Below are 13,436 nucleotides of genomic sequence, written 5' to 3' on the forward strand. Positions count from 1 at the left end.
TTTCAGATAAATTGGTGGAGTTGAATGTTGTTAAAGGGGAAATTGCAAAGGCAGATGTAAGTACAGTAACACACAGTGACCAATTATAGGTGAAAAATTATATCTTAATTTAATCAGATTTGAATGTTAAATCAAAAGCAAGAATTTTTAGCTAAAGCAAGAATATCTAATTCTAAGCAAAAGCAAAAAGTTTGACTGTATTCCAAAATTATGAACTAAATGAAACATGATAGCACAGATTTAAGAATTCATTTACTCCTGCAACCTAAGATTAATTTCAATCTCACATATGATATCTGTATTTTGAATGATTAGTGGGTATATATACAACAATGAAGAAATTCTGACATAAATGCCAAATAGCTATCTCACAAATATATGTCATCAAAATTGGTGATCTACAGTAATTGTGAAGTGAATGTGTAGCAAAAATCATATTTCTTATGTTTTCCTTTGATATCAGGCTGATGTGATTGTCAATACAACCTCCAAAGACTTTAATTTATCACTGGGAGCAGTGTCAAGCTCTATTATGAAAGAAGCAAGAGGAAACATACAGTTAAATTTAAAAGGCAAAACAGCAAATTATGGTGAGATATTGGTTACAGATTCATACCATCTTAAGTGTAAGAAAGTCTTCCATGGAGCCTTGAAGTCATGGACAACAGATCCCAAGGAAGAAAAAGAATGCTTAAAGGTAAAAATTAAATGGAAGATTATTACTATTAATTATGTTTTGCAAAATGTTCTTAATAGGTAGATCCATTAATTTCTCTAAAAGAAAAAGAAAATTTGCATTGCTATCTTGCAAGGGTTAATTTGTCTCCATTGATATATATACTGTAAATTGAGAGTCATAGTGCACAACTTCAAGGATGAAAGAAGATGTATACATGTCCCAGATATTTATCTCTAGGTAAAGACTAGCATAAATGTAGTATTTCTTCAAGAAAAATTATAAATTAAGTTTAAAAAAAAACTGCATAAACCATTGCAGTCATAAGTTTCTCTGCAAGAAAAATGTAGTCTTCTGAACATGAACTCTTAATTTTTTTTCTTTTTTTAGCTCACCTGAGCCAAAGGCTAAAGTGAGCTTTTCTGATCACATTTTGTCCAGCGCAAGTCTGTCCGTCTGTCTGTGTAGCTGTCTGTCCATCTGTCTGTAAACTTTTCACATTTTAGACTTCTTCTCAAGAACCACTTTGCCAATTTCAACCAAACTTGCCTCAAGGTATCCTTGAGTAAAGGGGATTCAAATTTGTTCATATGAAGGGTCATGCCCTCTTCCAAGGGGAGATAATTACAAATTAGTGAAAAATTAATAGCATCTTTTAAAAATCTTCTTCTCAAGAACCACTGGGCCAGGAAAAATGAATCTCATGTGGAATCATCCTCAGGTAATCCTCAGGTAATGAAGATTCAAGTTTGTTAAAATCATAAATCATAAATCGGGGTAGGGTGGGGCCACAATGGACAATCAAAGTTTTACATAGGAATATATAGGAAAAAATCTTCAAAAATCTTCTTCTCAAGAAAAGCAAAGCCATGATTGGTCATATTGATATGGAAGCATCCTCAGGTAGTGTAGATTCAAGTTTGTTCAAATGATGACCCCCGGGGGTAGGGTGGGGTCACAGTGGGGAATCAAAGTTTTACATAGGAATATATAGGAAAAAATCTTTAAAAATCTTCTTCTCAAGAACAGCAAAGCCTTGTTAAGTCATATTGATGTGGAATCATTCTCAGATAGTGTAGGTTCAACTTTGTTCGAATCATGACCCCACAGGGTTAGGGTGGGGCCACAATAGGGGATTAAAGTTTTACATTGGAATATATAGGAAAAAATCTTTTCAAGAACAGAAAAGCCATGTTTAGTCATATTGGAAGCATCCTCAGGTAGAGTAGATTCAAGTTTGTTCAAATGATGACCCCCCGGAGGGGGGGGGGGTAGGGAGGGGCCACAATGGGGGATCAAATTTTGAACAAGGGAATATATAGGAAAAAAATCTTTAAAAAACTTCTGCTCAAGAACTGCAAAGCTCTTTGTTATATTGATATGGAAGCATCCTCAGGTAGTTTAAAATTCAAGCCCCTCCCCCCCCTTTTAAACTTTTCAATACTGAAGTGATTTGTTCTTTTTCCTAGCCAATATGTTCAGGTGAGTGATGTGGCCCATGGGCCACTTGTTTAGTATTATATTTTGCTTTATTATCCGTGCACCCTGAAAAAAAAACATGTATTAATTCTCAGGTTCTTAGACAATTTGTCACGAATTGTCTAGGCAAAGCCAGCGAGCTAGGATACTCGTCAATTGCATTTCCTGCCATTGGAACTGGACGGATTGGAATTCCCTCAGAGGAAGTGGTGAAACATGTCAGCGATGCAATACACACATTTATGGATGAAAACTCGCATAGCAGTTTGAAGAAAATTACCTTCATAATATATTACAAAGATCAAGAAACATTTAAGGTAGATTAAATGTTGAAATTTTTCTGACATTACTGGCAGTCATAGCACACTATATTTTTGAATTTATATTTTTCATCTTAATGATATTTGGTAATAATTTAAGGTCAGTATTTTTTAGCTCACCTGAGCCAAAGGCTCAAGTGAGTTTTTTGTTTTGATCGAAATTTGTCCATTATCTGTCATTGTCGTAGTGGGTGTTAACTTTTCACAAGGTATCCTTAGGTGAAGTGGATTCAAGTTAAACATCCTATTTTGAGAGGAGATAAATCAGAATCAGTGAAAATTTAATGTAATCTTTCAAAAAAATCATCTTCTAAAGAACCACTAGGCCAGAAAAGATAAAAGCAACAAAGTGTAGATTCAAGTTTGTTCAAATCATGACCTCCAGAGGTAGGGTGGGGCCACAATAGGGAATCAAAGTTTTACTTAGGAATACATAGGGGTAATCATTAAAATTCTTCTCAATAACAGCAAGTCACCATCAGGATAATTCATATCCACATGTAGAGTAGATTCCAATTTGTCCAAATCATGATCAAAAGGATTAGGGTGGGGCCACTATGAGCAGTGAAAGTTTTACATGTGTATAAATAGGAAAAAACTTTAAATATCTACTTCTCAAGAACAGCAGAGCCATGGACAGTCATATTTAAATGGAAGCACTCATAGGTAATGTAGATTCAAATTTGTTCAACTTTTGCCCCCTTGGGGGGTATGGTATGGCCACTATGGGTAGTTAAAGTTATACATGGGTATAAATAGGAACCATAAATCTCAGATGAGACTGTAGCTCTACTGGTCTGTACATATAACAAAGAAAAAGTAACACTTGGATTTGAAACTTTGCAACAATAAATAGAATTACGTTTCTTAATTAGTCTGCTTGTGTGCCAAGTTATATTGAAATCAAACAAAACTGTAGGAGGAGTAGTATTTTAAAGGAATTTCACAGAAATTTCTATTTTTTGTAAACATGGCAACACTGTTCATGGAAATCAAAAACCGATGCATTGAATTATGTATCTTAGTGTAGTCTACTTGCGTGCCAAGTTATTTTGAAATCTGACCAAAACTGTAGTTGGAGTAACGTTTTAAAGGAATTTTACAGAAATATCTATTTTTAGTAACCAAGACAACACCATTCATCAAAATCAAAAACTGATGCACTAAATTATGTATCTTAATGTAGTCTACTTGTATGCCAAATCATTGAAATCAGACCAAAACTGTGGGAGGAGTAGATTTTAAAAGAATTTCACAGAAATTTCTATTTTTAGTAACCATGGCAACACTGTTCATGGAAATCAAAAACCGATGTTTTGAATTATTTATCTTAGTGTAGTCTACTTGTCTGCCAAGTTATATTGAAATCGGACTAAAACTGTGGGAGGAGTAGTGTTTTAAAGGAATTTCACAGAAATTTCTATTTTTAATAACCATGGCAACTCCGTTCATGGAAATCAAAACCTATGCACTGAATTATGTATCTTAGTATAGCTTACTTGTGTGCCAAGTTATATTGAAATTAGACCAAAACTGTAGGAGGAGAAGCGTTTTAAAGGAATTTCTCAGATATTTCTATTTTTTGTAACCATGGAACACAGCTCATCGAACTCAAAAACCAATGCACCAAATTATGTATCTTAGTGTAATAAAGTTGTATTGAAATCAGACCAAAACTGTAGGAGGAGTAGTGTTTTGAAAAATTGTTTACAGAGAGATGGACAGCTAGACAGACGGACGGATGACGGACACCTTACTATTGCATAAGCTCTTCTGGTCTCTGACCAGTAGAGCTAAAAATCTTTTAAATTCTTTTTTTCAAGAACAGCAAAGTCATGATTTGTCATATTTATACGGAATCATTCTAGTGTCTAAATCATGATCCCCAGGGTAGGGTGGGGCCACTATGTTTGATCAAAATTTTACATAGGAATTAATACATATGAAAAATCTTTTAAATTTTTTGGGTTTTTTTTAAGAAAAAGCAATGTCATGATTAATCCTATTGATATGGAAGCATCCTCAGGTTTTGATCAAATCATGACCCTGGAGGGTAGGCCGGAGGGTAGGATGGGGTCACAATGGGCAATCAAAGTTTTTCATAGGAATACATGGAGAAAATCTTTAAAATTCTTTTTCTCAAGAACAGTAAAGCCATGATTAGTTATATTTATACTGAAGCATCTAGATTCTAATTATCATCTATTTATCATCTAATTTTCACCCTCTTACCATGCTTTTTAGCTCACCTGAGCCAAAGGCTCAAGTGAGATTTTCTGATCACATTTTGTCTGTAGTCCGTCTGTCCGTCCGTCCGTCTGTCTGTAAACTTTTCACATTTTCGACTTCTTCTCAAGAACCACTGAGCCAATTTCAACCAAACATGCCACAAAGTATCCTTAGGTGAAGGGGATTCAAGTTTGTTCAAATGAAGGGCCACGCCCTCTTTCAAGGGGAGATAATAAAGAATTAGTGAAAAATTAATAGCATCTTTTAAAAATCTTCTTCTGAAAAACCACAAAGCCAGGGAAGATGAAACTCATGTGGAATCATCCTCAGGTAGTGTAGATTCAAGTTTGTTCAAATCATGACCCCCGGAAGTAGGGCGGGGCCACAGTGGAGGATCAAAGTTTTACATAGAAATATATTGGAAAAACCTTTAAAAATCTTCTTCTCAAGAAAAGCAAAGCCATGATGAGTCATATTTATATGGAAGCATCCTCAGGTAGTGTAGATTCAAGTTTGTTCAAACCATGACCCCCGGGGATAGGGTGGGGCCACAATGGAGGATAAAAGTCTGAAATAGAAATATATCGGAAGATATCTTCTGATGAAGAACTGCAAAGCCATGATTAGTCATTTTGATATGGAAGCATCCTCAGGTAGTGTAGATTCAAGTTTGTTCAAATGATGACCCCAGGGGACAGGGATGGGCCATAATGGGGGATTGAAAATTTTACATAGGAACGTATAGGAAAATATCTTCTTCTCAAGAACTGAAAATCATGTTTAGTCATTTTGATATGGAAGCATCCTCAGGTAGTGTAAATTCTATTTTGTTCAAATGATGGCCCCCGAGGGTAGGATGGGGCCCAGTAAGGGGATCGAAAGATTTACATAGGAACATATAGAAAGAAATTTCTTCTCACGAACAGAAAAGCTATGTTTAGTCATATTGATATGGAAGCATCCTCAGGTAGTATAGATTCAAGTTTGTTCAAATGATGACCCCTGGGATAGGGAGGAGCCATAATGGGGGATCAAATTTTTACAAAGGAATATATGGGAATTTTTTTAAAAAATCTTCTCAAGTACAACAAGGCCATTTGTTAAAACAAATTATATATTGACATGGAAGGATCATCAGGTAGTTTAAAATTCAAATATCCCCCCCCCCCTCGTAATCTTTTCAATACTGAACTGATTTGTGCTTTTGCCTTGCCAATGTGCTCAGGTGAGCAATGTGGCCCATGGGCCTCTTGTTATTCATATTTTACTGGTAATTGGCTTGATTTAAACAACAATGATCATATTTTGAATAAATAAAATGATTATTTTAAGTTTCAATATTTATTTGTTCTCATTTCATGATAACGTGAAACTTGAATAGCAATTGTCAATTTGGTTATCTCTGGGCTTGACCGGTTCTTCACAAGATTGCTCGTAATCGGTATTCAATTCTTCAGATAGGATTTCTTGTGCAATGTTTGCCAAACTGGAATTGTGTAGAATATACGGTATTTGGCTGAATATAATACGCATTGGAGTAAGATACGCACCCCCTTTTTTGGCTTGAAAATTTGGGGGGAAATAACGCAGTTCGGTTGTATTATGCACTGTCAAAAAACTGACCAAGCAGTAATGTTGTATTTTTTACATCGCGGTAATTTTAACTTAAAATCTTTGTGGAAATAATGTATTGAAAATTTAAGCACGGTAACTTTTCATACGTGGACTTTGTTTTTTGAGCTTACAGTACTCCTGATTTTAAGCATGGTGGTATTATTCATAGAAATAATTAAATTATGCATTATAAATCATTTTAAAGCTAATGGCAATGTCTTTAAAAATCGCAGTGTAATTGTATTAATTTTAACAAAACACAAAATGTGCATTATTTCTTTGAAAATCTTCTATTCTGCTCCTGGGTATATTTAATAAAGTAACTAAGTACATAGTTATGAAGAACAAGAGTGTCTCTTCCAAAATTTTAATTTCATGGCCCCGGGTCAGGGTTTCTGGTGATAGGGTGGGGCTCTATTGATTATATAGTGAAAATGCATTAATTCTTTGAAAATCTTCTTCTCTGCTTCTGGGTATTAAATAAAGTAACTAAGTACATAGTTATGATGAGCAAGAGTGCCTCTTCCAAAATTATGAAATTCATGGCCCCAGGGTCAGGGGTTCTGGTGTTAGGGCGGGGCTATATTGATTATATAGTGAAAATGCATTAATTCTTTGAAAATCTTCTTCTCTGCTCCTGGGTATTAAATAAAGTAACTAAGTACATAGTTATGATGAGCAAGAGTGCCTCTTCCAAAATTGTGAATTTCATGGCCCTAGGGTCTGGGGTTCTGGTGTTAGGGCGGGGCTCTATTGACTATATACTAGTAAAAAAAAAATTAATTCTTTGAAAATCTTCTCTGCTCCTGGATATTAAATAAACTAACTAAGTACATAGTGACGATGAGTTATGATGAGCATGGTTGCCTCTTCCAAAATTATGAATTTCATGGCCCCTGGGTCAAAGGTTCTGGTGTTAGGGCAGGGCTCTATTGATTATGTAGGGAAAATGCATAAATTCTTTCAAAATCTTCTTCTCTTCTCCTGGGTATTATTCAAATAAAGGAAGTGCATGGTAATGATTAGGAAGAATGCCTCTTCCAAATTGTTAAATTCATGGCCCCTGGGTCATGGGTTAGGTGAAAGGGGGGGGGGGACTCTATTGATTATATATTGAAAATGCATAATTTCTTTCAAAATATTTTTTTCTACTACTGGTTATAAAGCAAAGAAACAAGTGTATACTGTAAATCACTTTTTTTTTCGCGAGAACTTTATTTTAGCATAATTATGCGAGACAATGAGCTCGCGAAAATTTCATTCTCACATTTAATAGTATTCCTTAAAATTATATAGAAGAATAACAACAATTTGCAATAATTATGTCTCGCTTATAAAGAGTCAATGACTATCTCGTGAAAATAAGGTGTCGCGAAAATTTAGTGGTCTACAGTAGTTATGATAAGCAAGGGTGCTTCTTCCAGAATTATGAGTTCATGGCCCCTGGGTCAGATGTTCTGGTGTAAGGATGGTGCTTTATTTATTTAATGATATAGTGAAAATGCATTTCTTTGAAAATCTTCTATGCTTCTGGACAAACAGAGTAGAAGTTTTAATATGCAAAGGTATTTTTACCAGAAATTTGAAGACCTGGACCATTTAGTCAAGTGTTCTGGTCCTGGCCAGTGCTCTATTAACTTGTATTCTGCTGAGCAAAGTTATTCCCCTTTGCTGTTCACCTTTGATAATTAATCACTGTAAACAATGTATTTGAAAGGTTAATAGAATACGAGAATTATGCAAGAATATTTATTGTATAATATAAAAATTACTTCACAGTTTTAATGATCAGGTACATGTAGACTTGGAAATAATAAATGAATAAAATTGAGACAAAAATAACTTATCTTTTTAAATGTTCTTCAAAGGCCAAGACCGTTCACGGTAGCTCAGTCGGTAGAGCGCTCCCTCCATGATCGGGAGGTCGTGAGTTCGAATCTCGGCCGCGACAGACCTAAGTCGATAAAAAATAGGTAGCAACTGTTCCTTCGCCATGGGCTCGGCACTTTGAAGTGAAAGTTGCAGGTCTTTCGGATGAGACCTTAAAAACCGAGGCCCCGTGTCACGGTAGGCGTTGGCACGATAAAGATCCCTCACTGCTCAATGGCCCTGAGTGCCGAGTAAAGGTCAAAATTTGAAGCCCTTCACCGGTATATGGTGACGTCTCTATATGAGTGAAAAATTCTCGAATGGGACATAAAACAATATACAATCAATCAATCAATCAATCAAAGGCCAAGAGAGGCCAATGTGAGAAGTTATAATATGGGGTTCAAAAATAGACATTTTGTTAATTAGTCTGCATGGTAATAGTGATAAATGGGGGACAGATAGATACTAGACCAATTATTTTGTTGATGCTAATCATACTATATTTCTTGCTTTTGGGCAACAAAGCTTCATTTATCAGTGATTCTCTAAATTGTTGTATTGTACTCAGGTGACCATTAAGGCCCTTGGGCCTCTTGTATTTTATATTTGGCTATGGGCAGTCGTGACATTACACGTTGTCTTTATTCTTGCAGAAATAATTATATTTCAACAAAGCACAAAAGACTGTTGAATTTTAGTTTGAACAGATCGACACGGTATAAATCATGTCTTTAGGTAATCTTCGCAGATATCTTATTTTCTACAGAGCTCGAGTAATTATAACACTTAAGTTTTAACAGACTTCATATTTCCTTTTTAAACAAGCTCTTAATTAATTTAACAAGAGACCGATAAATATAAGATAATTAAAGTAATTACATTTAACAAGCGTTTAACTGTTTAATGTGTTGTAATCAACACAAGTTCATATGAAAGATAATGTATGAAGTCTGAAAGTCGACCCCTGAATTTTAACAAAGAAAACAATCAAAGCCATTTATAAGGGCAGTAAATAATCAGTGCTCTAACTGTAAAAACATTGCTTAGGAGTTAGGAGTTGGTAGACAATTTATTTGCCTGGAGGGGTGTTGAGATCAAGTGACAAGCGCATGTGTTCACAACATTGCTTCGTTTGAGACATATACATGTAGTATTAATGTAGTATACATTGGTATCAGGATATAGTGAGGTGTTTATGTTGAAATGAATTTTCACTGTGTTATTTAAAACCCCAAATAAATGTTGATTTATTGTATTTCATTATAAAATTGTAAAATTTTTAGCTCACCTCGACGAAGTCGAGATGAGCTTATGCTATACCCTCGGCGTCGGTGTCGGCGTTAGCGTCGGCGTCCCAGGTTAAAGTTTTAGGAGCAAGTCCCATTCCCAAGTAACTATAAGCCCTACATGGACCAAACTTGCATGGATGATGCATCTAGGGATGGACACTACCAAACTTGCTTCGGATACTGGATCTGACCTAGATTTTCCAGATGAGTGACCAGGTTAAAGTTTTAGGAGCAGGTCCATTCCTAAGTAACTATAAGCCCTACCTGGATCAAACTTGCATGGATGATGCATCTAGGGATGGACACTACCACACTTGCTTCAGATGCTGGATCTGACCTAGATTTTCCGGATGAGTGACCAGTTTAAAGTTTTAGGAGCAGGTTCATTCCCAAGTAACTATAAGCCCTACCTGGACCAAACTTGCATGGATGATGCATCTAGGGATGGACACTACCACACTTGCTTCGGATGCTGGATCTGACCTAGATTTTCCAGATGAGTGACCAGGTTAAAGTTTTAGGAGCAGGTCCATTCCCAAGTAACTATAAGCCCTACCTGGACCAAACCTGCATGGATGATGCATCTAGGGATGGACACTACCACACTGGCTTCGGATGCTGGATCTGATCTAGATTTTCCAGATGAGTGACCAGGTTAAAGTTTTAGGAGCAGGTCCATTCCCAAGTAACTATAAGCCCTACCTGGACCAAACTTGCATGGATGATGCATCTAGGGATGGACACTACCACACTTGCTTCGGATCTGACCTAGATTTTCCGGATGAGTGAATTTTAGCCATATTTTAACCAAATTAGCATGGATGATGTATCTAGGGATGGACACTTCCAGACTTGCCTTGGATTCTGAATCTGATGTACATTTTCCAGATGAGTGACCAGGGTAATTTTTTGGAGTAGCTATATAATATTATGGCCTGTTATGATTAAACTTGCATAGATGGTGCATCTAAGGATGAAAACTTCCAGACTTGCTTTGGATGTTGGAACTGACCAAAATTTTCTTAATTACTAAACAGGTCAAAAGTTTTTTGAGCAGGTCTATAATTAAATCAAACTTGCATGGATATTGATCTTGGGATGTACCCTAACTAGAAAAAAAATATGATGTGAAATTTGCCTTACATGTAAATAACATTCGTCGAGGTGAGCTTCGTAATCTTTGATTACCTATGTTTTTTTCCAACCGAGTGTCTGATTAGGTACATGTGTACTATGATTACGCAAGCACGTGGCAAAGGAATGTGTGAACTATAAATAACATCGTCAATGGCGGCCTACATGGAGACGATGAATATGCAGCTCGAGTTAATTATAACTTGTTTCTAATATCATTTAACGACAGATTATCATTATCAACAGATTATAAATATAACATTTTCAACAAGCCTACGTTCCAACAATAATTTTCCTAAGTTTTAAATACAGCGATAAAATTTTCAAATTTAATAAATGACCAAAAACAATGAAATGTGTGTAATGGGACCCAGGCCTTTGTTCGAGAGATAGAGAACTTCGAGAAATCGGGAGTTCGAGAGATCAGGAGTAAATTTGCTTAGTTATATAGAGAAGGAAAAAACGGGACTGGAGGTTCACTTCAAGATATCGAGACCTTAGAGAGATTGGAGTTCGAGCCATTGAGAGTCACTTGTATTTGTCTAACAAATTACAAACAAAAGGAATTGAAATTAGAATTGAAACAATCCTACATTTAAGAGGAGTGTTGTATTATTACTTATACAAGACTCAAACTAAGATCTCCCTTCAATGATTACAGAAGAGGCCCAATCCTGTAGATTGAAAAATATCTTGCAGTGTTTTCTTGGTATTGGTAATTTTTATTAAAAACAATATTTTTAAAAGGAAAACTGAGTTTAAATATATTAATGTTTTTTTTTATTTACTTTATAGACATTTGAAAAGCTTAAAGGAACAATGAATACAGGTAGGACTCAGTACATATTTTAAATAGAAATCGTAAGAAATATTTTTTTTTTAAATGGCAGCATTTTAATGTTAAAGCTTCTGACCTAATGTTGTCATTTTAATATAGGTACTACTGACAAAAGAGACCAGGAGGAAGTCAAAAATCTTGTTTTATGGGGTGAAGCTGAAATGATTGAGAAAGCAGCTGAGGATTTAGAAAAGGCTTTCATGGAGGAAGTGAAAAAAAGATGTTCTGTGATGGTAGGTTATTTGAATCAATAGCTCATCTTTATATAATTATGTACGACTCCAAAGTGTGATGGGATCCAAAGTCCAACGGTCTACACCAAACCCTGATTGTTTGACATGCCAAAGTCTGATGGTGTGGAAAATAATTAATTAATGACATCATATTACAGTAAAACTTGTTGAATCCAGATGTAGTGCATTCCGGCATGTTGTTCAGTCCGGCGTAATATTTTAGTCCCTTGTATTTTCTTTATAATTTATGTTTAATAAATGTTGTGCAATCCGGATCTTGCCTATTCTGTAAACCGGCCGCTATTTAAAGAACTAACTGCTCAAAATTAGTACAAATTATCTCCTCTAATCCAGCCACTAATTTTTACCTGTGCCCGCTGGTCATTAGAGAAGTCTCGCGTGGGGTAATTATTCAATAATTTATTGTCCCATTAATGATGTATCCTGTATCGACAGTTTAGATTTTAACAAACGTGATAAAAAACATCACTAATGGCTCAAGAAAGGTGAGGAAACTTGCAAAAAAACGAGTGATAGTGATGGTTGCCTGTAGCATGTCTGTAGAAAAACTTGGAGACTTATTCATGACCTCCTTTCTACTTTCTAAGCGTGCAAACATGCATTACTTCCCTTTGTGTCGCTAGTTTACAACGACCATAACAACAGAAGATTTTGGTCCCATTTGAAATTAAAAAATACAGTGTCTAAATATTCAAACATATTAATTTTAAAAGAAAGAAATTAAGTAGGAATCTGTCCCTAACAAAATAATATTTACAGCTACGATGAGGTTTTGGAGTGTGTTTAAAACATTTAAAGATTTTCAAATTTAATAAATGACCAAGAGATATTATATTTCATTACTGAATAAAAAACTTAAACAGAAATGAAAATTCTGAACAACAAAGAGTTCAAAACAAACGAAATAGATGACTTTTGCATGTGAAGCATAAAAAATGACACATTTGATCAAGTATTTATTTACCACTCTTTGTTTATATCTATATAATTTTTAACTTGCTATAACGGTTTAATTTTTTCCAATCGAGATGTTGTCTAATCCGGTCAAAAACACTGGTCGCCAGATTAGACAAGTTTTACTGTACTACTGCACAAAATTGTGATGCTGCTCCATGCCAAACCTGATGGTTTTAAATAAATACAAATAAATGTAATAAATGCAAGGACTAACCCTAATCTCTCAGATAGGTGAGAGACTAACTCTATTTGGTCGAAAAGTGTGTAACAACTACAGTGTACAACCTAGATATCTTGAATGGATGCTAGACTAACCCTAATCAGTCATAGTGTGCGAGGACTAACCCTGGATCTCTAGGGTGGGTTCAAAGTTATCCAATAATTAGTCTAATAGTGTGCAAGAACTAATCTCTATCAGTCAAGTGGTGTGCAAGGACTAACCTTAAAATCTATGGTTGGTGCAAGCAATAAGCAAATTCAATAAAAATTGTTTTTGAATGCAAGACATCAGCATCTAGAATTGACATTGGACTATTGTGATGTCATAAATGATTGTTTCTCACCATCAGACTTTGGTTATTTGTCCATCACTCTTTAGCAGGGTTGGTTGGCCGGGAAATACCAGTGGTGAGGATTACCAGTGGTAAATACCGGTATTTCCTGTCCCGGTAAATACTACAAATTTTCTCTAAACTTGGAAATATTGGGAAATACTGGGAAATACAAAGTTGAAGTTTTTTTATTTCTTTTATTGATATACAAAACTCTTATACA

General features: G+C 35.3%; 1 protein-coding gene across 1 annotated transcript in view; it reads left to right on the forward strand.

Annotated features, from left to right (window-relative positions):
* Positions 1–11,465, forward strand: part of LOC133180422 (uncharacterized) — a 175,800-nt gene extending 164,335 nt beyond the window's left edge. The window contains exons 21-24 of the mRNA XM_061314952.1: positions 7–56; positions 464–697; positions 2,251–2,472; positions 11,409–11,465. Of these exons, the coding sequence (XP_061170936.1) occupies positions 7–56; positions 464–697; positions 2,251–2,472; positions 11,409–11,465 (563 nt within the window). The remainder of the gene's footprint in view (positions 1–6; positions 57–463; positions 698–2,250; positions 2,473–11,408) is intronic.
* Positions 11,466–13,436: the final 1,971 nt, after the last annotated feature.

The sequence above is a fragment of the Saccostrea echinata genome, unplaced genomic scaffold, assembly GCF_033153115.1.
Source record: "Saccostrea echinata isolate AGI-Se365-2 ecotype Australia unplaced genomic scaffold, CSIRO_AGI_Sech_v1 ptg000006l, whole genome shotgun sequence".
Taxonomy (NCBI): domain Eukaryota; kingdom Metazoa; phylum Mollusca; class Bivalvia; order Ostreida; family Ostreidae; genus Saccostrea; species Saccostrea echinata.